Source organism: Prionailurus bengalensis, chromosome A1 (genome assembly GCF_016509475.1).
Source record: "Prionailurus bengalensis isolate Pbe53 chromosome A1, Fcat_Pben_1.1_paternal_pri, whole genome shotgun sequence".
NCBI lineage: Eukaryota > Metazoa > Chordata > Mammalia > Carnivora > Felidae > Prionailurus > Prionailurus bengalensis.
In genome coordinates, this window is record NC_057343.1 from 73,877,685 (window position 1) to 73,905,096 (window position 27,412).

At 39.6% G+C, this 27,412-nt stretch overlaps 1 protein-coding gene across 1 annotated transcript in view; it reads right to left on the minus strand.

The window, feature by feature from the left end:
- Positions 1-5,392: 5,392 nt before the first annotated feature.
- CCDC168 (coiled-coil domain containing 168) overlaps positions 5,393-27,412 on the minus strand; it is a 32,249-nt gene continuing 10,229 nt past the window's right edge. The window contains exon 2 of the mRNA XM_043572550.1: positions 5,393-27,186. Within this exon, the coding sequence (XP_043428485.1) occupies positions 5,462-27,186 (21,725 nt within the window). The 3' untranslated portion in view covers positions 5,393-5,461. The remainder of the gene's footprint in view (positions 27,187-27,412) is intronic.

The following is a 27,412-nucleotide window of genomic DNA, read 5'->3' on the forward strand; positions in this document are numbered from 1 at the left end:
ATATATATATTATATCAATATATATATATTATATATGTATATATAATATATATATATATCAAAAGCAACAAGGATTAGAAAGTACCAGAGAACACCATCAGAAACTCCAACTCTACAAGCATCATAATGGCAATAAATTCATATCTTTCAGTACTCACTCTAAATGTCAATGGACTCAATGCTCCAATCAAAAGACAGAGGGTAACAGAATGGATAAGAAAACAAGATCCATCTATATGCTGTTTACAAGAGACCCACTTTAGACCTAAAGACATCTTCAGATTGAAAATAAGGGGATGGAGAACCATCTATCATGCTAATGGTCAACAAAAGAAAGCCGGAATAGCTCTACTTATATCAGACAATCTAGACTTTAAAATAAAGACTGTATCAAGAGATGCAGAAGGGCATTATATCATAACCAAGGGGTCTACCCACCAAGAAGACCTAACAACTGTAAACATTTATGCACCAAATATGGGACACCCAAATATATAAATCAATTAATCACAAACATAAAGAAACTCATCGATAGTAATACCATAATAGTAGGAGACTTTAACACCCCACTCACAACAATGGACAGATCATCTAATCAAAAAATCAACAAGGAAAACAATGGCTTTGAATGACACACTGGATCAAATGGACTTAACAGATATATTCAGAACATTTCATCCTAAAGCAGCAGAATATACATTCTTCTCCAGTGCACATGGAACGTTCTCCAGAATATACCATATACTAGGACACAAATCAGCCCTAAGTAAGTACAAAATGATCGAGATCATACCGTGCATATTTTCAGACCACAACGCTATGAAACTTGAAATCAACCACAAGAAAAAATTTGGAAAAGTAACAAATACTTGGAGACTGAAGAACATCCTATTTAAGAATGAATGGGCTAACCAAGCAGTTAAAGAGGAAATTAAAAAGTATATGGAAGTCAATGAACATGATAAAACCACAACCCAAAACCTCTGGGACACAGCAAAGGCAGTCATAAGAGGAAAGTATATAGCAATCCAGGCCTTCCTAAAGAAGGGAGAAAGATCTCAGATACACAACCTAACCTTATGCTTTAAGGAGCTGGAAAAACAACAGCAAATAAAACCCAAAACCAGAAGAATACAGGACATTAAAAAGATTAGAGCAGAAATTAATGCTATTGAAACCAAAAAAACAGTAGAACAGATCAATGAAACCAGAAGCTGGTTCTTTGAAAGAATTAACAAAATTGATAAACCACTAGCCAATTTGATCAAAAAGAAAAAGGAAAGGACCCAAATAAATAAAATCAAGAATGAAAGAGGAGAGATCACAACCAATACAACAGATATAAAAACAATAATAAGAGAATATTAGGAGCAATTATAAGCCAATAAAATGGGTAATCTGGAAGAAATGGACAAATTCCTAGAAACATATACACTATCAAAACTGAAACAGGAAGAAATAAAAAATTTGAACAGACCCATAACCAGTAAGGAAATTGAATTAGTAATCAAAAACCTCCCAAAAAACAAGAGTGCAGGGCCAGATGGCTTTCTAGGGGAATTCTACCAAACATTTAAGGAAGAGTTAACACCTATTCTCTTGAAACTGTTCCAAAAAATAGAAAAGGAAGGAAAACTTCCAAACTCTTTCTATGAAGCCAGCATTACCTTGATTTCAAAACCAGACAGAGACCCCACTAGAAAGGAGAACTATAGACCAATTTCCCTGATGAACATGGATGCAAAGACCCTCAACAAGATATTAGCCAACCGGCTCCAACAATACATTAAAAAAATTATTCACCATGACCAAGTGGCATTTATACCTGGGATGCAGGGCTGGTTCAGTATCCACAAAACAATTAACGTGATTCATCACATCAATAAAAGAAAGGACAAGAACCATATGATCCTCTCAATAGATGCAGAGAAAGCATTTGACAAAATACAGCATCTTTTCTTGATAAAAACCCTCAAGAAAGTAGGGATAGAAGGAGCATACCTTGAGATCATAAAAGCCGTATATGAACAACCCACGCTAATATCCTCCTCAATGGGGAAAAACTGAGAGCTTTCCCCCTAAGGTCAGGAACAAGACGGGGATGTCTACTCTCACCACTGTTATTTAACACAGTATTGGAAGTCTTAACCTCTGCAATCAGACAATACAAAGAAATAAAAGACATCCAAATCAGCCAGGAGGAGGTCAAACTTTCACTCTTCGCAGATGACATGATACTCTATATGGAAAACCCTAAAGATTCTACCAAAAAACTGGTAGAACTGATTCATGAATTCAGCAAAGTTGCAGGATATAAAATCAATGCACAGAAATCGGTTGCATTCCTATACACCAACAATGAAGTGACAGAGAAATCAAGGAATCGATCCCATTTACAGTTGCACCAAAAACCATAAAATACCTAGGAATAAATCTAACCAAAGAGGTGAAAAATCTATACACTGAAAACTATAGAAAGCTTAGGAAAGAAATTGAAGAAGACACAAAAAAATGGAAAAGATTCCATGCTCCTGGATAGAAGAACAAATATTGTTAAAATATTGTTAAAATGCTTTGCTACCCAAAGCAATCTATATATTCAATGCAATTCCTATCAAAGTAACACCAGTATTCTTCACAGAGCTAGAACAAATAATCCTAAATTTGTATGGAACCAGAAAAGACCCTAAATAGCCAAAGCGATGTTGAAAAAGAAAACCAAAGCAGGAGGTATCACAATCCCGGACTTCAAGCTGTATTACAAAGCTGTAATCATCAAGACAGTATGGTACTGGCACAAGAACAGACACTCAGATCAATGGAACAGAGTAGAGAACCCAGAAATGGGCCCACAAACGTATGGCCAACTAATCTTTGACAAAGCAGGAAAGAATATCCAATGGAATAAAGACAGTCTCTTCAGCAAGTGGTGTTGGGAAAACTGGACAGTGACATGCAGAAGAATGAACCTGGATCACTTTCTTACACCATACACAAAAATAAACTCAAAATGGATGAAAGACCTCAATGTAAGACAGGAAGCCATCAAAATCCTAGAGAAGAAAGCAAGCAAAAACCTAAGGCACTAAGGAATCTACTCCTGAAATCATTGTTGCATATATGCTAACTAATTTGGACATAAATTTTAAAAAATTAAAAAATTAAATTAAAAAATAAATAAAAATAAAAGAGAATCACCTGGGCAGGCTCAGTTGGTTAAGCGTCTGACCCTTGATTTCGACCCCAGGTCATGATCTCACGATTCATGAGATCAAGCCCTGTGTTGCACAGAGCCTGCTTGGGATTCTGTCTCTTCCTGTCTCTCTTCCCCTCCCCTGCTTGTGTGCTCTCTCTCTCTCTCTCCCTCTCTCTCAAAATAAATAAATAAGCTTTAAAGAAAAAAAAAAGACTTAAAAGACCAAGCACAAAGTGTGACTTTCTTTATATCCCAATTCAAACCAACTTAGGAAATGACATCATGAAATAATTGAAAATCTTCTGACTGAATATTTGATATGAAGACATCAGTGTTAGCTTTTAAGATGTGAGATGGTTATGTTACAAAATAGTTACCTTGTAGAGATATAGAAAATATTCATAGATAAAATTATATGTCTGTGATTTGTGTCAAAATACTCATGGAGAAGTGGATGAGAAGTAGATAAGGCAGGTTTGGCTCCAGGTTAAAGTTTGAGGGCTAGGTGAAGGGTACCTAGAAGTACATCATACTATTTTGTTTTCTTGTGTGTGTGTGTGCATGCTCAAAATTTTCTATAATAAGTACTGATATATTCCATCTGATTGTCAAACCCCACGGACATAACTCATATCAGATACCAAGACTCTCATACTGATGACAAAATCTACTGTAGGGCATGTCTTCAGAGTTAAAGTCCTTTTTATTGTTAAATATCAACAAGTGAAATAATTTCATTATTTCTATTGCTAACATTAAAACTTGTGTGTAAATTGTATAAAACTATGTACTTTGCTTAGTAAAAAAAAAAGGAATGCTTTCTAATTGTTTATTCTATTAATCATGCCCAAATATTCCAAGTATAGTAAATATATGTTTTAAAAAGATCAAGTAGCATTTATAATAAAGGAGGCATTGCTATTCCTGGCATTAATGTAATGGTGATATGAAAAACTGTCATCTGTCTTGTCATTTAATAATAAAATGATTGGCATTATGGAATATTTATGAGCCCCCCTCCCAAATTTATTTTCTGAATGAGACCCGTACTTTATTCACATACTAGGAATAAGCCAGTACAAAATACATTTTTAAAATATTCACTTGTTGCTAAAATTCTTGCTGCCCCACCCCCACCCCAATGCCACCGATCTGTAGTGTTCTCCCCCCAGCCCCTGGGTTGACCTGGGTGTTCTGGACCTCCTGCAAGAGTTCAAGCAGGGGTCATCAGCCCCAAGGGCAAAGGTAAGGTCTGCTGTTGGCATTACAGTCCAGGTTCTCAGTCACCTCCACCATCAGGTGAGCCTGCTGTGCCCCTGAGCCAGGGGACCTGAAGCCCAGGGCGGTGAAGTGTGTGTGCAGGCAGTGGTAGGAAGGCGGGTAGTACAGGTACACGGGGAGGTAGTCTCCCTTCCCCTGGTAGTGCTGCAGAATCGCTTCCTGCCCCTCCCGGAGGATGTTCCTGCACAGTGGCAATGCTCCGGAGCGAGGGCCCAGTATGATTTGATGCCCGCCCCCCTCGTGATGGCAGATGGTGATCACATGTAGGTCAATGAGCTGCTGCCGAGGTCCAGAAGGAGGACAAAGTCATCACAGGAATCTGGCTTCGCAAAATCAGCATTTACTCCCGTATTTCGTGACATCTGACATTACTGAACCCTCACTGCTATTTAAAAAACTCTCTCCCGGGGCGCCTGGGTGGCGCAGTCGGTTAAGCGTCCGACTTCAGCCAGGTCATGATCTCGCGGTCCGTGAGTTCGAGCCCCGCGTCAGGCTCTGGGCTGATGGCTCAGAGCCTGGAGCCTGTTTCCAATTCTGTGTCTCCCTGTCTCTCTGCCCCTCCCCCATTCATGCTCTGTCTCTCTCTGTCCCAAAAATAAATAAACGTTAAAAAAAAAAAAATTAAAAAACTCTCTCCCTCTGTGCAGTCCCAACTTTCTGGTCATTCTCTCCCAATCTCATTTATAGGCTCCACGTCCTTCAACTCATCCTCAGTCACTGGTGTGGGATAGGAAGAGAGCGTCCTCTCCTGTGCGATTATGAGGAAGGCAGCGTAAACTAAAAGGAGACCCCACTGCATGGTGGGATCAAGCCCAAAGTCATCTGCTTTTCCACCCCATCCGTCCAGAACAGTTGTGCAAATCTACCAAAGAAATAAAACATTATCGGTTTAGAAGACACTTCATGAAAAGACCGTTTGACTTTATCTGATTTTATTTTTCACAGAACACCACAATAACAACCAGCTTTCCACTTCAGATGAATCTAGATATGGTTATATCCATTTGGATGAACCGGACTGAAGGACTCCAAGAGAGACCCCAAGAGCTTTTTGGATGAAGTCCATATATTGCACGAACTTGAAATCTTTGCCACCAGAGGAACTCTGAAGTTTGTCTTCTTTAAAGTTCTTGGGGGAATAGTCCAGCGAATGGTTTGAGGCATAATCTCCAGCGAATCTGCTGGTATACAGGCATAAAAAAATGGCTGGTTTTGTTTGCTTTCAGAATGGAAGTAGACATCCTCTTGATGAGGCTTTGATGGTAACTTAGGTTTGCTTGCGTAATGATTCAATCTTTCTAACTCATAATTACATACTTTTTTCTTTCTTGTGCATTTCTCTTTATTCTGTGTATAACTGTAATCACAGTCCCAATGAAGGTTGTTCTTTCTAAATAAATCCAACTTTGCCTTCTTTCTTTCTTTGCTTTCAAGATGACTGTAAGGTTTGCCTTGGCTTTTTGCAAGATGTAATTTGATATTTGATTCCGTTAAGGGAGCTAAAGAGTAGGTGGTTCTGTGCCCTGCAGACCATGAAGACTTCCCTTCACTGAATGGAACAGAAGATGAGCTAGATGGAACGTCTACAGTATTTAATGAACCATAGCACAACCAGTCAGGAAATGGTGTTGTGTCAGATGACCCGTATTTCCTGCTTTTGTGGGACTCATAAGAAGGTGTCACAATTGAGGAATGTTTTCTACAGCCTCTGACACCATGATGGGAACCTGAATATTCCCTGTAAAATGGTTTCAAATTAGTTTTGCTTTTTCTCATCTTGTAGAGATTTTCCAAAGGAATGCCTTTCTGTAATTCAAACAGAATGTTTTGGGATTCCTGACTTAAATATGGGTTTGCTTCTAAGAACATGCATTCTTTGCTCCCATATACTTCAAGAGCTGAGCATGCCTCCAAGTTGGCTAGACTCTCAATATTTGTCTGACTCTCAGCAGAATCTTCAGAAATCGGAATTGAATGGGAATCAACTAAATGGGGAGCACTTTCCTGAGTCTTTGGATCAAAATATTTATACGTATTTGTTTCTTGAAACCACCCATGACATTGTTTATCTTTTTCTGGAGTCACATGAGACTTTAACTCTGAAAGAACTGTACTATCTTTCTGAGCTGTGCCCTGTTGATCAGCGTTAGAAGCGCACACATGGGTTGGCTTGAGGAGTTTTTTCATCAATGATGAGTTTTCATGGGGACTTTGCTTTTTGGAAGAGATGTGCTGTACTAACGGTTCTGTGTCAATGCAAAGACCACCACCGCTTTCTCCCCTGTAATCTCTGTTTTTACAAATTGCAACTGTGTTTAACTTCAGGATATGTTTGGGAAGTGCATTTGGTTTAGGGAACATACATTTGACTGGAAGCCCCAGGAGAAAATGAAGGTATTTGTATTGCAAATCAAGATCTATTTGATGAAGAGATTTTTCCTCGAAAAGTAACAAACTTTTGTTTTTTCGTTTTGGTACTTTGGTACCAGAATTAACAAATTTAGATAAAGGTTTCTTTGTATTCTGAGCATTGGCCATTGTGTAGGATTCTCTTACAATTCTGGGAAAGGCTGTCATTTGAATCTCTAATGTTTTTATAGAAAAGTGTACAAAAAGTTTGTCTTTTTCTTCTGCTGAGTAGTTTGGAAGAATAGGAGTCAATGGCATCTCATTAGCAGAAGTCGCTGAAGATGCTCCACTTTCTAGCTTTCTAATACTCTTTCGGTTTGCAATGATCTCTTTGCCGTCACTTGAAACATTGACAATCAGTGTCTTCATACAGCGGACAGGAGGTGAATCCTTGGGGTATTTCTGATTTAAATTAGGTTCTGTAGCATCAATCCCTTCTAGAGACAAAAAGCACATTTTTTTATGTCTTGGGTATAGCCTCCAACTGTTATGTTCTGAAATAGACTGTTTTAGATAAAAGTTGAACTTGTGGAAAGATTTTTTTGCTATCTCTGGTATCAGATTCAGTTTTATTTCAAATGCTTTTGACCCTAAATGATTAGTGAGCTTATTGTTTTCTTTGGGAAGAAGACGTTCCAAAATGAGTTTTGGCTGCAATTTGGGAGGTTTTGTTGTGGATGTTGTATCTGAACTTCCTGCAAAAGATGGTGACTTCCAAGCATCAGGCTTATGAGCTTTTATTTTTTCCAGTATATCCTCACAAATTTTGTCCTGAATCATGTTTTTTATCTGGGATTCCAAGATATTTTTAACTGCTTCATAAAGAGGAAGTAAACTTTCAGCACTTGTCCTTTCTGCCACTACTTTTATTTCATTACTTTTAACTTGGGATGGTACAGGCCCACTTCCTGGAAAAGTTTTTTGTTGCTGGACCTTTGGTGTCGTTGTGTCCTGGATAGGTTCACTCTGATCCCCCTGCTCTGGTGGCGAGGCACACCCCATGATATCGAGTAGCTCAGCCCCATGTTGTGTTTCTTCTACTCCTGGGAGGGAAATATTCATGCTTAGGGTACTTTCCATGTGGGTTTCTACACTGTCCTTTGGATCATCAGACATGAGTGGACACTCTGTGGGCGTCAGAATGGGTTTTGGTGCCTTTTCTTCTTTCTCAGTCATAAGCAAGTAGGGTTCCTTTATGATCCTTGAGCTATCAGGCCCTGGAACAACGTTTTCTTCTTTTGTTTGTGGAGTCAAAATGTTTTCCTTTGCTTCATGGCTGAGATTTGTTTCTGATTTTGACAGTGGGGGGAAGGGAGGACACCCTTCTTTTACAATGCTTGAGCTGTTCCTCTTAACGTCACTAGTGCTTGGTGATTTCTGTTGGAATTCAGAAAGACAGAGTATCTTTTCTCTTTCTAGGTTTGTCTCAGATTCTGCTGTTTCTTCAGTCTGAGATGAATTCACCGTGGAAATAGAAAGACTTCTGATACATATTCCTGAAGTATCTTCACGCCACAAAACTGTTTTCTTTGGTCCGCTGAAGTCATACTCTAATTTCTTTCTATTGCTTGGAATACCACGTCCTGTGTTATTAAGAATCTGTGAAATTGGGTGATTTTGGATTTTCATAGTTAAATATTTGGGGCTCAGTTCTCTCTTCAAATCTGCTATTGTTAATCTGCCTTTCCAGCCTTCAAACTTGAGAGAAAGAGGAATGTAGGCATAAAATGAATCCAGAATATGTTTTTGAAACATTTTTCGTGGCTGAATATTTTGTTTTGCACCAGGGACTTCTAGGTCCTTTTTATGTTTTTGCTTGATTGGGCAGCTGTTTCCTATATGAGTTAATTTGAGACTATAAGTGTTAATTTGAGACTCCTCTGCCTTTGGAGATGGAGTGTTCCCATTTACAACATTATTTGTGTCCCTTTTTAAGTTCTCCTCTAGACTGACAATGATGTGTTTGTGCATTTCTGTTTTGTCCTTTTCCAGACAGATAGCTATGTTTGTGTCTATTTTTAATTCGCCTTCTTCCAGTTCTAATGTTTTTTGCTCCAGATTTATAATAGTACTGGTGTCCATTTTATGTTTTCCTTCCAGATCTTCAGATTGAGCTGGAAAAGTCCAGTGGGAGGGAAGAGGCTTCTGACATGATTCTAGAATGCATTCCTTTTGTTCTGGCACCAGCAATGCCTGCTCTTTTTTCCCTCCGAGGGTATCAAACACTGTAATATCCACATGTGTTCCTGCTAGTATTTGTATTCTGGGGTACACCATAGTTTGCTTGCATACATCTGTTTCCAATTGCGTCTTCTGCCTTCCATCTTTAAGTGGGAGTTTAAGAGAAAGGCTGGAATCCAGGCAGGTCTCATGTCCCCTTCCAGACTGTAACACCACTTGCTTTTTCACAACAATCTCTTGTTCTTCTATAATTGGGAGAGTATCTGACTCTGTGATATTCATTTTCTCAAGCGATCCCTTTGTCTGTAGGGCTAATGCTTTGGAAGAGGGCATTTTGCTCATTTTATCATGATTTTGTACCTCTTTCTCTGGCTTATCAGATGTGTATGAATTTCCAGATCCTGGAGATGCCTTGGATAACGTTTTTTGTTGGGGGGCATCTTGCTCTGAAACAGAAAATCCTTTTGCACGTACAGGGGTACCAAATGTGACATATATTTCCTTGGATATTTTCCTTGGTGGTGAAACTAAACTCTTAGGACTCCTTTTATGGTTTAAATCATTCATTATTTCAGTTTCTTTCTTCAGGTTGGCCATCTTAGCTGGATCCATTGTGGGGTACGAAAGAAACGTAGTAAAAGTTTCTGTTTTGTATTTTTCTGGTCGAGCCTCTTGCCCGGTAGAGAAATATTCCAGCCTTTTCCCACTTATGGTACCAAATCCTGTTAAATAAATGTCCTCATGCTGTGAATTTAAAACTAATAGACTCAAGTCTCCTTCAGATTTGACTCGTGGAGGTTCATTCCTTCGCTGTACACTGACCATGAAGTTGGATGTCCACTGTTGCACTGTCTCTTCTTGTGGCACAGAGTGTTTGACTTTCTTCACAATGATTTCACTATCACCAGCAACTCCCTCTGTAATTGCTGTTTTCTGGGTATCTGATGATTCCTGGAGATTTTGCTGGAGAGGAGAGGATCCTGTAGCTCCTGGTACATCTTTGTCTATTTTGTTCCCTGAGTCTAGATAAAGGGCAGGTGCTGATGGGATGGAAAGAAAAGTCCTTGTCAGAACTATAGGTAGCTCATCTTCACCTTTGCACATATTTTCCTTTTGTTCTTTAATATTCAACACAAATTCCTTTGTGTTAAAGATATGGGAAATTGATGAAATCCTGGCCTCTTTGCAATGCATCCTAATCCTCATATCAACTGTTTTCACTTCATACTTTTTTTCTTTCTGTGACATATGTTGTTTTCTTTCTCTTACATCACGAATTGCCCCTGCACCTGATAATGCTGAAAGCATGCATGGAAGTAGAGAGGGCCTTCTAGTTCCAAGCATTTTTTCATTTACTTGTGTACCTTTATCTAATGTAGGGTTAGCTGAATGTTTGGAAACGTAAATTTTTCTGAGCACTGTACAGGGTGGTTTACCTTGACCTTCATGTTTCTTTGGTTCTTGCCCTCCAATGATTAGATGCAATTCTGTTCTATGGAGCATATGTGAAGGAGGTGATTTCTTTGACTTCAAGATTATATCTGTGATATGCGCCATACTTTTCATATTTGTTTTTTCTCCGTCCTGCTCCTCTTCCTGAGGCATACATTGTTTCGCATTTTGACTATCTTGCAAGACATCACCACCGATTGCTTCTGTATGTACTATTTCTCTGGCATTTGATACTCTCTGCACAACAGACCTTGTAGCTACTAACATTTCATCATCTACTTGTATTTCTTTATCCAATTGGAGGAGAGGGAGAGACGAAGATGGAGAGGAAGTGTTGGCCAGAACCACACCTGGTTCATCTTTACTTCCTTGTGTCTTCTTTTCTTGATGTTTGGGGAACATGAGGTTTACTGTTTCTACTCCACCCCTCTCCTTGTTCTGGGGCATCTGATCTTTTCCTTTTTGTGGACTGATTAAAATATGTCTAGCAGTTGGCTCTACACTTTCCACATCTTCAGAATCTGATGATTCCTGGAAGTTGACTGGGGAAAGAGAGGATCTTGTTAATATGGCCATTCTCTTTTTCTCACATCTGGGATTCTTGTAAAGGTGAAGTGGGGAAGATCTACAAGTACAAGTACAAGTCTTAGTTGGTATTGTACCACCTGGCTCATGCTGACCTTCCTGAACCATTCCCTCTTGGTCTTTAGTTTTCCACGGATGGTCACTTAGATTGTATCTAAGTAAAATAGGTGATCTCTTTTCTTTTAAATGCCTATCACTGGGAGCCACTGTACTATTCATCTCCACGTTTTTCTCTCCATCTCTCACTTCTTTCTGTAACGTGTGTTCTTTTAATTCTTTTACATCATTTGAAAGTTCTCCATCAGTTGTTTCTGCATATGCTGTTTTCACTGCATCTAGTGATTCCTTGGACTGTAGTTGTGGGAGAGGCACATTTTTAATTCTTATCATGTACCCCTCTCCTTCTGTTTTGCCAAATTTAAGATATGGTAGAGTCAGTAAAGAAGTACAGATGTTTCCCAGATTTTCAACGAGGTCATTTTTCTTTTTCTGCATCTTTCTCTCTTGCTCTTTCATTTTCCACTGCAATTTTTTGGTATCTAGTATATGTGAAAGGGGTACTTCCTTTGCCTTCAGAGCCATACATCTTGGGACCATTTTGTCTTCAATATCTATTTTGAGTCTATCCTTCTCTTTTAACTCACCATAAAATGACTTAGTATATGCTTCTTTGCCTGAATTGGATGGATCCTGAATCTTTGATGGTGGAAAAGTGAAGTGTGTTTTTTCTAATGTGTCTTCCTTTTCATTCATTTGCCCGTCCCATTTCAGGCAAGATGGAGAAGGCAAGGAGGCACAGGCTTCCTTCAGAACCATTTCTGGTTCACTTTTGCCTTCTTGCACTTCTTTCCCTTGCTCTTTAATATACAAAGGTAGTCTCTTTCTACTGGATAGATGTAGAGGTGAGGATATCTCTGCTCTCAAAGTGATTATTTTTGGGAATCTTCTACCTTCCCCATCTTTTATGTTTACTCTGTTCTTTACCTTTGTATATGGCATAGGCTGATTAATTTTTATTGTTACATCAAATGAGCCAATGCCCTCATTGGAATCTGTATGTCTGGTTTTTCCTGCATCTGATGACTCAGGGCACAGCAATTGTGAAGGAGAGCATCCTATCATTGCAAGCGAGTCCTTGTTTTCTTTGGTTCTTGTGTCCAAACTGTGGTGAGGTGGGGAAGGTGTGGAAGGAGGAGTTTTTGTCTGAGCCACATCAGGGTCACCTGTTCTTTGCTGCTCTTGTTCTACTTTCTCCATCATGCTCCACTGTGGTTCCTTTCTGTTGTTCAAAGCACTGTGCTCAGTAGCCCTGAACACAGGAGGAGGTGGTGATATCTTTGCCTTACAATCTGTGCCACTGGGCCACATTGAGCCATCTGTGGCTTCTGTTTGTACTCTGTTCCTTTCTTCCTGTCGTGGGTGTTGTTCTTCTTTTATCACATGGCTATCAGATGACTCTGTAGGTGCCATTCGCCCTGAAGGCAATGATTCTTGGAGCTCAAGATGTGGCACATCATTTCTTATTATTCCTGGCTCACCCTCCTCATCTTTTATTGTGTCCCACTTAAGATGAGTTGAAGAAGTGATGAAAGGATGAATTTTGCTCAGAAGCACAACAGTGTCCTCGTTATCTTCTTGCCCCACTTCCCCTTGTTCTTTGATGTTGACTTGCAGTTTCTTTGTTTTGAGTATAAGGAAAAGGGGTGATTTCTTTGCCTTCAAAGCTATGTACCTGGGGTGCATTATGTCTTCCTCAAAAGTATTTGCTTTCTCCTCTTCTGTCTGTGTCATGTATTCTGTTCTTTTTGAACTGCTTGCGATGCCATTCAAAGGTGGTACTGTATATTTTAATTCCTCAGCATGTGATGATTCCTTGTGCCATGAGGGTGGAAGAGAGGGTCTTGTTACTCCTTCTTTCTCTTCCTTGCCTCCTATACCTTTGTTTAACTTAAATGGAAGTAGAGAAGTTCTTGTCAGAAGCTTATCTAGTTTGCTTCTTTCCTGTAGGTTTCCTAATTTTTCCTTCATGTTTGTCTGTACTTCTACAATTTGGGAGCCACAGCTCCCAGAGGTATAGAGTACATGTGGGAGTGGTAATACCTTTTCCTTGGAAGTTGTGCCTTTGGGATACATTAGATATTTCATATTTACTATTTTTCTTCCATCTTCTCCTTTCTCTGGCTCATACTCTTGCACTACTCTTAGATCCTTTGAGATATCATCCCCAGTTGACTTTGTATATGCTGTTTTCCCTGCCTCAAATGATTTCTGTAACAGTAGTTGTGAAACAGCAGGTCTTGTTATTCCTTGGCTGTCTTCCTCTCCTTCTATTCTTGTGTCCAATTCATGGTGACTTAGAGAAGATTCAGAAGCCCCGTGTGTGGGCAGAACCACTTCCCATTCACCTTTACCTCCTCCCTCCATTCTCCCCTGCTCTTCACTTCCCGGATCCACATTCACCTGCTCTTTAAGATCCGGTGGTATGTCCTGTGAAAATGCTTGCTTTCTTTTTAAATCTTTATCTTTTGGATGCATCACGTCTCTCTCAGCTGATATCTCTACATCACTCTCTTCTTTCTGTGGCACATAGTCTTTTGCTTCTTGTACATCACTTGCGGCATGGTCATCAATGGACTCTTTATTTGCTTTTTTCACTGCATCTGATGATTTCTGGTGTGATAGTTCTGGAATACAGTATCTTGCAACTTCAGTTAGAGAGTCTGCTGTTTTAATTCTTGTACCCAACTTTAAATGAGAAGGAGCAATTATGCAAGGGCTGGTATTGCTCACAAGGACATTTGGCTCATCTTTAATTTTTTGTACCTTTGTCTCTTGCTCTTCAATATCCAGCTGGGTTTCCTGTGAAATTGGTGGTTTCTTTTCCCTGAAAGGTATGACTTCTTCCGTTTTTACTCTCTCCTCTTCTTCCTGCATTATATGTTCTTTGGCTTTATTTATGCTGCTTGAGTTATCACCATAAACAGACTCTTTGTATGCTATTTTTTCTATATCTGATGACTCCTGGAGTTCTGGTTGTAGAAAAGAGGGCCTTCTTTTTATTAGCCTGGTTTCTTCCCCTGTTATTCTTATGTCCACTTCTGAGTAAGATGGAAAAGAGACGGAAATACAAGATGTGTTCCGAATCCCAACTTGATTATCTTTATGTTCCTGCATGTTTTTCTCATTCTCTTTGATGTTCAACTGTAATTCCTGTGTGATTGGAGACTGTTTCACTTTCAAAGCTATTCTTTTGGGTTGCATTATTTCTTCCAAAGACATTTCTACTCTATCTCTCCGTGGCATATATTTTGCTTTTCTTATACTGCTTAAAATATCATCAGTTGGCTCCTCACGTACTCCCATTGCATCAGATAATTCCTTGAGTGTCAGTGATGGAAGACAAAATCCTGCGATTCCTCGCATGAGGACCTCCTTTATTCCAGGCATCCATTCCAGGTGCGGTGAAGAAGGAAAGGAAGCATGGTGTGTATTCTGAACCATGTCTAGATCACTTTTATCTTTCTGCATCGTTTCCTCTTGTTCTTTGTTATTCCACTGTGGCTCTTTTCCATGCAGTATATATTTAAAAGGTGTTTTCTTTCCTTTAAAAGTGACACATTTGAGGCCCATGATGTCTTTCACATATACTATATTTTCTCCATCTTCCTTTTTTCCCTGTGGCAAATGTTTTGATTCTATTACACGGCTTAAACTATCTCTATTAATTGACTTTGCAAATAGTGTTTTCCTGACACTTGATGATACCTGGGACTTTAGCGGTAGAAGGCAGCTCTTTAGTATTCCAGACTTACCTTGCCCTACTTTTATTCTTGAATTCACATCAGTATGTGGTAGAGATGGTAAGGAAGCACACAAGCTTGTCAGTTTCATACATGGTTTACCTTTACCTATCCGCACCTTGCTGTCTTGTCTTGTAATGAACGAGCCAATTTGTTCTGTGCTTGGAATGTAATCCATGGTGCTAACTACTTCTTTTGATGCCTTCTCTTTACATGGCATCTTGCTCTGAAATATGTCCCTCAAAGAGTGAGAAGCAGGTTTTGGAGAAATCTGGTGTATACATTCTGGTTGCTTTTCTTCTTTTCCCTCAACAGGCAAGCCAATTCCTTCTGTATTTGAAGTGTGGTACATTGGAGCCTTTAATACTTCCTTTATACACGGCAATTTCACCTGAAGGACATCTGTCAAGGAATAAGAAACAGATGTTGGAAAAGCCTTGCATGTACTTTCTTTTTGAGGTTCTTTTCTTCTCCTGTTGTGCAAGTCAACTCCTTCTGAGCATGGAGGTTGGTCTACTGGAGTATCTGCTTTATTTGATGCTTCATCTACCACTGAACTCAAAACTTTTGAACTCCTTCCTTTCGCTGAGACATTTTTCTTTAGCTTATTATTATGGAGTCGATGCACTATGCGTGAAGAAATGGATTCCAGAATATTTTCTTTATTCTGGTTAGACCTATGTAGTTGCTTCGCCTTCAGTTTTTCAGAAAAAATCATTTTCTTTTCATTTAATCTCAATGGACTATCAGTTACCTGTGATTGCTCTTTTCTCCATGGATTTACATATAAATTTATAGGAATGCTTACATCTTCCTTCCTTGTATTTACCACCTGTGTTATCTGGAAATGATTATCCCTATTTGGGCAAGATACAGAATCCACAGTACTTTCAGGAATGTCATCTGGCTCCATCTCTCCTTTCTGCACTGCAGATATATTTTGCTGGGCCACCAGATTGGTGTAAAGAAACTTCTGTCCTTTTGAGCCTTGGAAGATATCAGTTTCTTCTATATCTTCTCTTCCCAATAGATGTGAAATATTTTTTTTGCTAGTGTACATCTCTTCCTCAGCTACCTTTCCTGTGTTTTCCAAACAAGAAGGTTCCATAATGGGGTAGGCAACAGACCCCAGATTTGTCACTGAAACACTTCCTTGTTTTGGCAATTCTTGCTCCTTGCAAGTCTTCTGTTGAGAAGCATTCAACTCTGTAAGAAATATATTCTGTCCTTTTGAACTTAATGAAGCATCGGTTTTCTCTGATACTTGTCTCCCCGATGGAATTGAAACCGAACGTTCAACCATGTCTATGTCTTCTTCCTTTACTCTTTGTGCAACAAGGAATTCACATCCTGTAAGTTTTTTAACTCTTGGGGCATCGAACCTAGGGTAATCGATATCCCTCTTCTGGGAAGATAGACCAGGGTATACTTCTCTTTCCAACGTTACTCCTATTTTCACGGGGTCAAGCTCCTTCTTCACTTGTTGGCCAATCACTAACTGATCTCTACATTGAGGGAGAATGTCTAGTAAAAGAGTTTGGTGATTTTCTTTTTGTGCTCTAATGCATTGTTTCAGTGTTTTGATATTTCTTGATATAGTATTCTTAATATCAGTGGACTCTGAAGATGACATTTTTCTCTGGCTTAGTGATTTCTCTAGCTTTCGCTGGGGAGGAGTGTAAAGGGGCTTTCTTGGCCTGTCTTTCTCCCTTTTTACTTCTGTAAACTGTTTAATTTGAGATGGACCAGATCCAGAATCACAAATAGTGCTCAGAAGTAAATCTGTTACAGTTTTATCTTGCCAGAACTCCCTCTTCTGCTTCTTCATGTTACATGTCTGTTCCTTTTTGTTTCTTCTGGTCCTACATCCTATAGTATGACACAGCTGGGAAACAGGTAGCTTCTTTGCTTTCAATTTTACCCGTTTGGTATGCATACTGTTTTTCACATCTGCTGTTTTTGCCATAGCTTTATGTTTTACGATTTGAAGATACACCGGTGTGCAGGCATAAGCAGAGCTAGCATTTGCTTTGTTTAGGGCATTTCCCTTTTCAGAAGACTCTTCAGAGATACCCCAGGTACTAGGTGATGACTCCATTTTTATGTGTGAAAAAATAGGCATGGAATCATATACGGATTTGAGGTCCACACGTAATACAGTTTTCTCTCTCTTTGTGCCTATCTTCTTTTCCTGTCGCTCATTATTGCTTAAAGCAGCATGACTGGTAGCATGAAGTGGTTGTGAAATCACTAGCCCTTCGGTTGGCAGCTCTCTATGTGTTGGCTGTGTGTGACGGAACTGTGATCCTCTGTCAATCCCTATTTTCAATCTGCTCTGCCTTCTAAGGTCAGGGGTATCCGGTGTGAAGTCAGTGGTATTTGGAAATGTATTAGCCACATTTTTATCCTGCCTCATCTGTTTCATTTTCGTTTTTAAATTGGATCCAGGTTTATTCCTGTATTTTGTGGTAAACTGCCTTCTGATCTTAGGTATTTGTGAAATTGCCAGCTCTTTTTTCTTCATAATTGAACAGTTGATATTCAAGGTGATTTTCTCTTCTGATAACTGTACTGTGTTTTTCTGACTTTCAGGGTCAGATAAAATAGGTGTGAAGAAATCTAAAGGCCCCAAGAAAGTTGTGGCAGAGTTTTCCCCTAACTCTGCCTTTTCTTCTGTAGTATGACCACGCAGATTTTTGTGAAGTGTTCTGTTATATATGGTGCTCCTTGCTATTGTATCGAATGATTGTTTATCAGTCACTATCTTGGATGGTGGAATCTCAGTTCCCTCAGCAGCAGGGAGTGACGCCTCTACAACACTTTCAATCCACTCTCTCCCTTTCATCTTGTACTGAAATGTGCACCCCTTTTTCTTTCTATGGCTTCCTGTAATACACCTTGTGGTATTAAGCAATTGTGAACTTGGTCGTTTCTTTGCCTTCAAAGTTACATGCTTGGAACTTACTATACTTCTCTTGCTTACAAACTCCAATGCATAGCTCTGGCTTTTGGGTACAGATGAATCAAGGCTGGAAAAATCTGAAGGTTTTAAGACTGTTCTCACTAAGTCATTTTGATTCCATGCCTTCTTCCCCGAGATAGGACTATCCCAATGTCTCCTAGGATTTCCATCCCATAGAGTGCCACATTGTATTGAAGCGGTCTCTGATTTCCTTGCTTTTGGCAATGGAGTCTTTACACGTTCCATACATTTTATTCCTTCTTGAGTAGAAAGACCTTTTTTCTCTGTTTCAACTTGAAGAAAAGTCATCATGTGTCTAGAAACAGGCTCCGAAACGGTTTCTCTAAAGCATTCTTCTTGTCTCATCTTTTGTGCTGTCCAAGGCAAATTCCAAGTCCTTCTGACTTCTGAATGATTCAGTTCAGATGTTGATTGGGAAGAACCAGGATTTTTCATTTGATCGGCGCTGAAGCGGTGGTGTTGCCCACAGTGTGGAACTGAATCCAATAACATTCTTTGGATATTTTCCTCTTCCTTTTCATGTTGCACATTCATTTTCATTGTCTTGCTTGATCTGTTTTGCATATCAGTTGAGCTGGCCTGATTCCATGCTTCCCTATCACATGGTGATTTCCTTCGCTTTGCAGGGATATGGCTCTGCAAATTTACTCTTAGTTGATCTGTCTCTGCTTTTGATGTGCTCTGCATTTCGATATCTATTTTGTTATCAGCCGAAACAGGTGCGGGAGACAAAAATGCATTAGCTATACTTTTATTTTGTTGCTTGTCTTTTATTGAAGATTTTAAGTTGCAGTCCTGTTCCTTTCTACAGTAGAGATTATCATGCTCAGTGATATGAAGCATCTGTGAACAAAGCGGCTTCTTTGCCTTCATGGTTACACATTTGGGACCCGTGAGATTTTTCCTTCCTGGAAACTTTAATACCTTTTCCTGCCTTATAGAGTCAGAGAAAACGGATGTTGTGGACGTTGTTAGTAAATCTCTTTGCAACTCTCTATGTTTTCTGGCAATGCGACCACTCATTTTCCTCCTAGAGCTTCCATCACCAGGATCTCCAAGCACTGAGTTTCCCGATTTGGTAGGTGGAATATTTTGATCAACTCTGTGCTTCACTACTTTGTGAGTTTTTATGCCTTCCCCCTTGTCTTCAGGTCGTAGGGAAACCGCCATGTGAACATCCAGCTTCCTTGCAGGGCTCGCATCAGATTTGGCACTACACTCTGCTCCATCAGTTGAAAAGTAGTCCAACAGTGCTGTCCCTGATTTTGGACATGGAATCTTTTGACCGAGTCTATGTGGTATGTCTTTTTGTGGTGGGATGTTCTTCCTCAGCTCTTGAATGTGAAGTGGAATCAGAGGAGGACAAGTAGACTCCAATTTATTTTCTGAAACCACTGTCTGTCGCTGTACTTCCTGCTCTGTAATAAACATATTTTGATCTTTTCTCCTTCCTGTACTACACAGGAAATGTAGACCTGCCTCGAATAAAACTCCAACACCCTCTCTTTCTTTCCCACTTTGCCATCTTGATTCTGATGTGCTGCTTGAGTTGCTCCCATTATTAGAGGAATATGGACACAGTTTTTCCCCTTCATGTTGTTCTAGCTGTGAAATGCTGCTTTTATTCCTTAATGGGTCTTTCTTTGCTTTTATTTTTTGATGCGTTTTGATGGCAGGTGAAACGGGTGTATGTGAAAGGTAGGTATTCATAAATATATCTGACATACCTTGAGATATTTCTGGGGCCATGTTTTCCAAGACGCAGTCCTGTTCCTTTCCATGGCTAAGAGCTGCAGACCTAGCGATGTGGATCGTCTTTAAAATTGATGCCATCTGTGCTTTCCCCGTTCTAGATTTGGGGATTTGTGGTGTCTTTCTCCACCCTCTAAAATCAGATGAAGCTGGAGTGGAGAAATCCAAAAACTTCAGGGTTCTCCCTTGTAAATCCTTTTGCAATCTTCTCTTCCCTCCTGGAGTAGATCTAGCAAGTTCCTTTCTAGGGCCTCTTCCAGATGGGATGTCACTCTGTGTTGTAATAATTAAAGATTCACGAACAGATTTCCCTAGCTCTGGAGATAAAAGCTTTGGGCTCTTTGCATATTTCAAGCCTTTCTGTGCTTTCGTTCTTTTTGGTAGCTTCTCAACTGGAAGTGAATTCAAGATAGTGCAGGAAACACAATGCAACACACTTTGTGTGAAAAGTGTTTGTTGCTGCTGCTCCTGAGCTGTGTTAAGTGGTTCTGGGATTTTTTTCCTTGCTGAATTCTCCAGTTCTAGTTCTGATCTCACACAGCGAGGCTCCTCCATTTTACCAGTGATGGAACTGAAGTGCTGAGAACTCCGTGGGGCTGCTTCTTCACGTTGGCCTTTGACCTCCTTCATGCCCCTGGAGGCACCGCCCCTCTTGTCACTGGAAAAGGCCCCGCTGGCTCTCTCTCCATCTGGTGACAGCTCTTGCTGTTGCCGTTCGTGACTAAATCTCATTGTCCACAACACATCTGACTCTGCTTTTATTCTGCTATGCATTTTCATGTCAAGTGCAACAGGTGTGGGAGAGGAGACAGCATTTAGGGTTTTGTCTGCCACGGGTTTACCTTGTTTCATCATGATACTGAAGTTGCATTTGAATTGCCTTCTATGGCTTGGAATACCACGTTTTGTGATGCGAAGTGTCTGGGAAATTGGTGGCTTTTTTGTCTTCAAAGTTACCCATTTGAGACTCATTTTCTTTCTCTTCTCTATATATTTTAAATGGTTTCTCCTTCTTTTCAATGCAGGTAAAGCAAGTGTGGATAAATCTAAAGACTCCAGAATCGTTGCTGGAAATTCTTGTGCTAATCCTTCTTTTTTCTCTGCAATAAGATCTTCTGGTATCCCGGAGCACTTTGTAGGAATTAAAAAGTCAATGTTCTGTGATTTCAGGGTCTTTGGAGGTAAGTTTTTTAGACAACCATTCCCTGAGATACTAAATATTGTTGAAATTGGCGTTTTCCTTGCCTTCATAATTACACATTTGGGACTCATTTGATTTTTTAAGGCTCTACATGTAAATGTCTTTCTCTGCCTTTTTGATTCAGACAGATCAGGCGTGGAGACCTCCGAATACTCCAGGACAGTTGCTTCTAGATTTTTTTTTAACTCTGCATTTTCCTCTTTACCATGATGGTACAGTTCCCCCATATGGCTCCCAACACTTGGGACACCAACCTTCACTGTATCCACTAAAACTTGACTAATTAGTGAGTCCTTTGACTTTAGAGGAGGAAGCTTTGAACTTGCTATATATATTGCACCATTTTGTGGATGGTGGCTTTTCTTTGGCTTCTCTCCCAGCATGGAATCTGTAGGCTGCATTTGTTGTGGGATGTCTTGTTCTATAACAAAGAGAATGTTCCCACTTCCTTGGTTTTCTGATTGATGAAGGTCAAGCTCCTCCCTCTGGCCTGAACAGAATTTGAAATGTGTGCTGTGCTGTGAAATTACTTTTAATATCTCCTGGTCACCGGTTTCTTCCTCCTCATCTTGAACACTGTTTTCTTTGGTGTCATCTGAAGTACTATTCCCTTCCAGTGGTGATGTTGCTTGCTTTACTTGTTTAGCCCTGAGACTTCTTTCCCCTAACATATCTTTTTCTCTTTCTATCTTGTTATATGTATTAATGTCAGGGGTAATAGTCATGAAAGAATACATTTTAGCTGCCATTTTTTCTCTGTGATGCACCTCTTTCATTTTGGTTGTAGGGTTACATCCTAATTCTTTTCTATGGTTTGGGCTAACAGCACCCTTGATATTGAATATGTTTGAAACTGACAGTTTCTTTGCCTTTAAAAGTCCATATTTGGTATTCACTGAGGTTTTCTTGTCTGAATATTTGAAGTTTCTCTGGGGTGTAGATAAAGCAGGTAGGCAGAAATCAAAAGTCACTGTGTCTTTCTTTTCAACACCACCAGCCTGTTCCTTTTGGTGATTTGCGTCAGATGGGACACCATGTTCTCTTGCAGAAAAAACGATCTCATCATTCTTCACTTCCTCTGACTTAGGAGGTGAAAACCCAGCGTAACTCTCTAGCTCTCCAAATTGAAGCTGATCCAGTATGGGGCATGAAGCATAACTTAAAACAGTTTGTGTACCATGCATTTGTGGTTGTACCTGAAGATTTCGACTTCGTGGTTGTTTCAGCTCCTCATCTGATTGGACAAGGTCAAAATTCTCCTTCTGATACACATTGAATATGAAGCTTTGGCTATTCTCTGGAGCTGGTGACACTTCATGTTTTCCTTCCTCCTCTTTCCCATCTTTCATACTGTTAGATAAGGTACTCACGATATGATCCGGGCAACATACTTTTCCTCCATTTAGCAATTTCTCTTGCATTAGCTGCATATAATCAAGTCCTGTTACCCTCTGCATATCTGTCTCTACATTTAATCTGCTACTCATTTTGGTGTTGGGCAAAATAGGCACCCGGGACTGAATGATATTGAGAAATGCATCTGCTGCGTTTTTATTTTGTTGTGGCTTTTTCATTTTTGTTTTAAAATTGCACTGCAGTCCCTTGCTCTGCGTGCCATTAAGCATATGTGAAGCTGATGGCTTTTTTCCCCTAATAGTTCTATATCTGTGATTTGCTGTTATTTGCTTCCTTGCTAATTCTAATGTGTTTTCCTTTCTTTCAGATTTAGAAACAAAGGGCTCAACAGAACCAGAAGAATGCAGGCACGTCACTTGCAAATCTTTTGGTAACTCTGAATTGTTTTCCACAAAGTTAGAATCTAGTACCCTTTTCGGGTTTCCACCAGATGGTAAGTCACACTCTGTCATGGTGTTGAAAATGTTATCAAATGATGAGTTCTCTGCTTTGGGAGGTGGACTCTCGGCACCCATAGGGGCTGTTATGGCATGTTCTGTTTGGCTGGGTTTCTCGAGTTCCTCGCCTTCTCGAGGAGCCATCTGGAGGCTAGTCTGCAAGGCAGTTTGTGCAAACCATGTTTGGTGCTGAGCATCTTGCTCCTGTGTTAAACTGCCCAGTGCTGTGTACTGTTCGTCAAGGTGGGTCTCCTTCCCTTGACATGCATCGGGCCAGAGATGCTGGGTATGCTGCGAAGCTGCCTCTAGCAATGTTTTCTGCTCCACTTCCTCTCCGCCTTTCACTTTTTCTTCTTGCTCATGGAATGCACTACACTTATCAAAGAAATCAACATACCGTGGTCTCACTTCCTCTGCTAATTGCCCTTGCTTTAACTGAGCGTGACAGAAGCTGTTTGTCTCTCCTTGTAATCTGCTATGCATAGGAGAAAAAAGGCTACTTATAAAGTCATATACCAATCCATTAGCTTGGTTGATCTTCTCCAACTTGGCCTTCGCCTCGGAGTCCAATTTCTTTCTATGACCTGTTCTATTAAATACTTGTGAAACTGACGGCTTCACTGTATTCGTTGGTACAGACTTGGGCTTCACTGGACATTCTGTGTGTGAGAATCGTACTCTGTTTTTATTCACTTTTGAGTGAGTTAAAACAGGCATGTGGCAATTAAAAGTCTCTGAATACATTGCTGGTAAATCTTTTGGTAGTTCTGCCTTTGTGTCTGCAAAAAAGTAATCCATTTCCTTTGTATCCTTTCCATAATCTAAAACATCACTTTCTCTTGTTTGGTTTAAAGTGTCTCCAATCACTGATTTTCCTGATGTTGGAAGAGGTATCTCCGCATCTGCAGTGCGTTTTAAGTCTGTTTGTGTTGCTAGGCTTTTCTTCATATTCTCAACATGAAATAGATCCATTATTGGGGTGTCAACAGACTCCACAAGACTTTCTCCAGATGTAACTGGTTGAGGCATTTCTTCCTCTGTTTTGAACTCCTTCTCGGGATTTGCATTCAATCTGAGGTGCCAGGGACCATGAAGGACTGCTTCTGGTCGAGCTGCTTCGTCCCCTCTCACTTCATCTTGCAATTTAGCTTCTTCTAGTGTGTTTCCAGAGTCATTTCCTTTGTTAATAAAATTGGAATGCTTTTCTTCCCTTTCATCCTCTGATTCCTCTTGGTTTGGCTTGGTATGGCCGGGATTCTCCACATTGAGTCTGCTGTGCGTTCTAATACGAGGCACAGTAGACATGTGGGGGTAAGTAACATTCACAAGCACATCAGACACAATTTTATCTTGGGGTATCTGTTTAGTTATGATCTTAAAATTGCCTCTCAATCTTCTCCTAAGACTTGGTATACCATTCCTACTGATATTAGGCATCAGTAAATTTGCTGGCTTCTTTACTTTCATAATGACAAGTTTGGGACCGAGTACCGTTTTTGCTCCTGACCATTTTCTTCTGATTTTCTGCCTTTTGAAACATGATAAAGGAAGTGTGCGGATGATGAACAACCCCAGGGCAGCTGCAGGGAAAACTCGTTTTAAGTCTTCCTTTTCCTCTGCAATATGATCATCTGGTATCTTCCTGGGGCTTCCACCAAATGGGACATCACGTTCTGTTGTATCAGTTAAAACACCACCCACTGGTGAGTTCTCTAGCACTGTAAGAGGATTCTTCGCATCTGCAGTCTCTCTGCCTGTAGGTCTGTCTGTGATTTGCTTTACCTGAACTTGAAATGGATCCATTGTGGGGCATGAACCAGTCCCCACAATTGTTTCTGTAGAAAGAGTTTGTGGTTGTACCTCTTGCTCTTTATTTGGGTTTTTTCTACTACCTGAACTGCTCTGTTTAATTTCAAATCTGACATATTTAGGCTTCTGCTTTAGTTGCAGGCTGACCCTGAAATCTTGTTTCAGCTGTGGAACTGCTTCTTGTAAAGTTGGTTCCTCTTCCTCTCTGTCATGTTCTTGTGGCTTTTTAATACATCCCTCCTCAATGTATTTTGCATCCGATGCTTTCTTTTCATCTGGTAATTTCTCTTGCTCTACCACTGAATAACTAAACCCTGTTGTTGATGTATCTGTCTTGGCTTTTAATCTGCTCTGCATTTCCATAACAGGCGGCCCAGAAATGGTAGTGTCAGTGGCATTGTGAAACGTTGCAAATATTCTTTTATCTTGCATATTTATGTTGCTTCTCGTGTTACATTGCAGTCTCTCACTTTCACTTGGGTCATCACATTCTGTCACATGAAGGATTAATGGTTTCTTTTCCTTCATAACTGTATCTTCTGTACTCTCTTGAGTTTTTACACTTGCTACTTGCTCACTGCTTTTATGCTCTTTAGTTCCCAGTGAAATGAGCAAATTGACCTCTGAAGTCTCCAGAACAATTTCCAGAAAATCTCTTTCCTTTTGTATATTTCTGTTTGGAAAGCACCTTTGTGTTTCTGGCGAATTAGTTGGTAACTCCTCTCCATGTGAAAGTGGAAGATGGGAATTCTCTGTACTTTTTAGGTCTTCCTGTGTTTTCATTCTTCTGTTTGATTCCATTTCAGGAGAGGAAACAAATTTTTGCCAAGGTTCTGATATAGCTTCTTCTAAAGGTGCCTCATGCTTTGGAATATGCAGGTCAGATGTTTTTTTACTATTGGGGGCATGGACCTCTGCAATACCAATTTCTTTTTCTTGTGTAATTGGGTCTTTAAGAGACTGTTTATTCTTCCAGTTTGTTTCTATTAATAAAGAACAAGGTGCTTTTAATGGAAAAGTATTGACCATGAAAGACTCTTCTAGCCAGGATGGAAGTTTTGCTGAGATGTTTTTTTGTCCTTCATTTTCTCTGCCATGCTGCTTTACATTTTTAGCATTGCCTGAGGTTCCTCTTTTCTCAACAGACCCCACACAACTGACATTCTCTGCATCTAGTGACTTGTTTTGCTTCAGCAGAGAATGTCTATGTCCTGTTACACCTGGCATGACTTCTACTAGTTTTTTTCTGGAATACCTCTTAATATAAGGAGGAACAAGCTTTGAAAAGTAAAGAAGATGCAAAGCTATATCTGATACACCTTTCCTCGGATGTAATTCTTTCTTCTTAGCATTATATTTGCATCCTAACTTGCCAGGTTTTGAAGTGTGGCATACTGTCATTTGAAATACCCATGGAGTTGGTGGTTTCTTCGACTTTTGAGATGAAACTTTGCGACTAAGTTTACTTTTACTGTGTAATGCTTTTCTCCAGTTTTTCTGCCTTTTAAAGGTAAGTGAAAGAGGCACTGAGCTATATACAGAATACTGGTTTAATTCTGAAGAAACAATTTGTTTCTGGCCCTCTGGCTTTACACTCCTTATTTGGAGCATCCCTTCTGCAAATGAATTTGGACTTACAGTTAAAACTAGAAATCTGGCATTCTTAAAAATAGCATTTTGCCCCTGCGTTAAATGTTTAATCTGGTTTGAATCTTCAAACCAAACAGAAGAATATTGGGTCTCATGTAAGTGTTTATTATCAGACTCTAAGCCCTTGATTGAATGTTGAGTCTCAACAGAATGTGGGACATTAACCAAATGTTGGCTTCTGCCCATAACTTGGGTCTGGAAGGAGTCTTGTGTGCTGCTGGAAAATGGCTTCCTAATCAAATCTTGAGGCAGAGCAAAATATCTGGCCATGATATCAGGCTGGCTGTTGACTGATTCTTGGTTGTTAACAAATTGTTGGGCTTGACTAGTAAATCTGGCTTCATAAAAACCTTGATTCTGAATAGCATTTTGTACTGGAAAAGAATCTTGTGCTTGGGTAGGAATATGCATTCCAAAAGAATGTTGATTTTGAATCAAGGACTCTTGAGGTCTTGCGTATGGAGAAGTAGTTTTACTCTCTAATATAGTTTTGGGTTTTAAAGGAATTTGATTTCTCACAGTTTCTTCCAGAAGTCTGACTTGGTCTCTGGAAAGAAATAAGTGGGCAGGAGGACATGGTGCCATATCTAGACCTTCACTTTCTCTAGAGATGCTAGAGCGTCTTGAAAAGTTAAAGTCAGAAGAAAATGCTGGATTTTTATTTTTGTTGGTTTTCAATATTGCAAATAATGTCCTTGATGAAAATTGTGCTGTTTCATGTTCATTTTCATATCCTCTATGGCTAAGAAAAAATTCCTTTACTTCTGAATGAAACAGTGACAAAGATGAGCTAGTCCCATGTGAAGATGGCATACGACTTTCACTAGAGTAACTTACTTGATATTTACTTTCACTAGTACCTGACCATATTACTTCATCTGTTGGTGAAACTCTATCTTCAAAGTTACCTTCCTTGTCTTCAGTTTTAAGTGATGAAGTAATTGTTCTTACTGAAAACTCATCAACTCTGAATATAAGAAAACAGTTTGTAAATGAGTTGTCATTTAAGACATATTTCAAACAAGAACTCTCTTCTAGATTTAAGGTAACTCAATAGAGTATAAGAACACAGCTCAATATAAAGATGAATTGAAAAGTCATTATTCACATTACAGAATAACTCATAACCTAGTTCCACTCATTGAATAAATCAATCCACTGACAAAGTGAAGTAAATTATTCTCATTTCTCAGAGAATGAGGGATTTTTACCTCAAAAACCTATCCCAAAGTCTATTTTAAAAAATTATTTATTTATTTT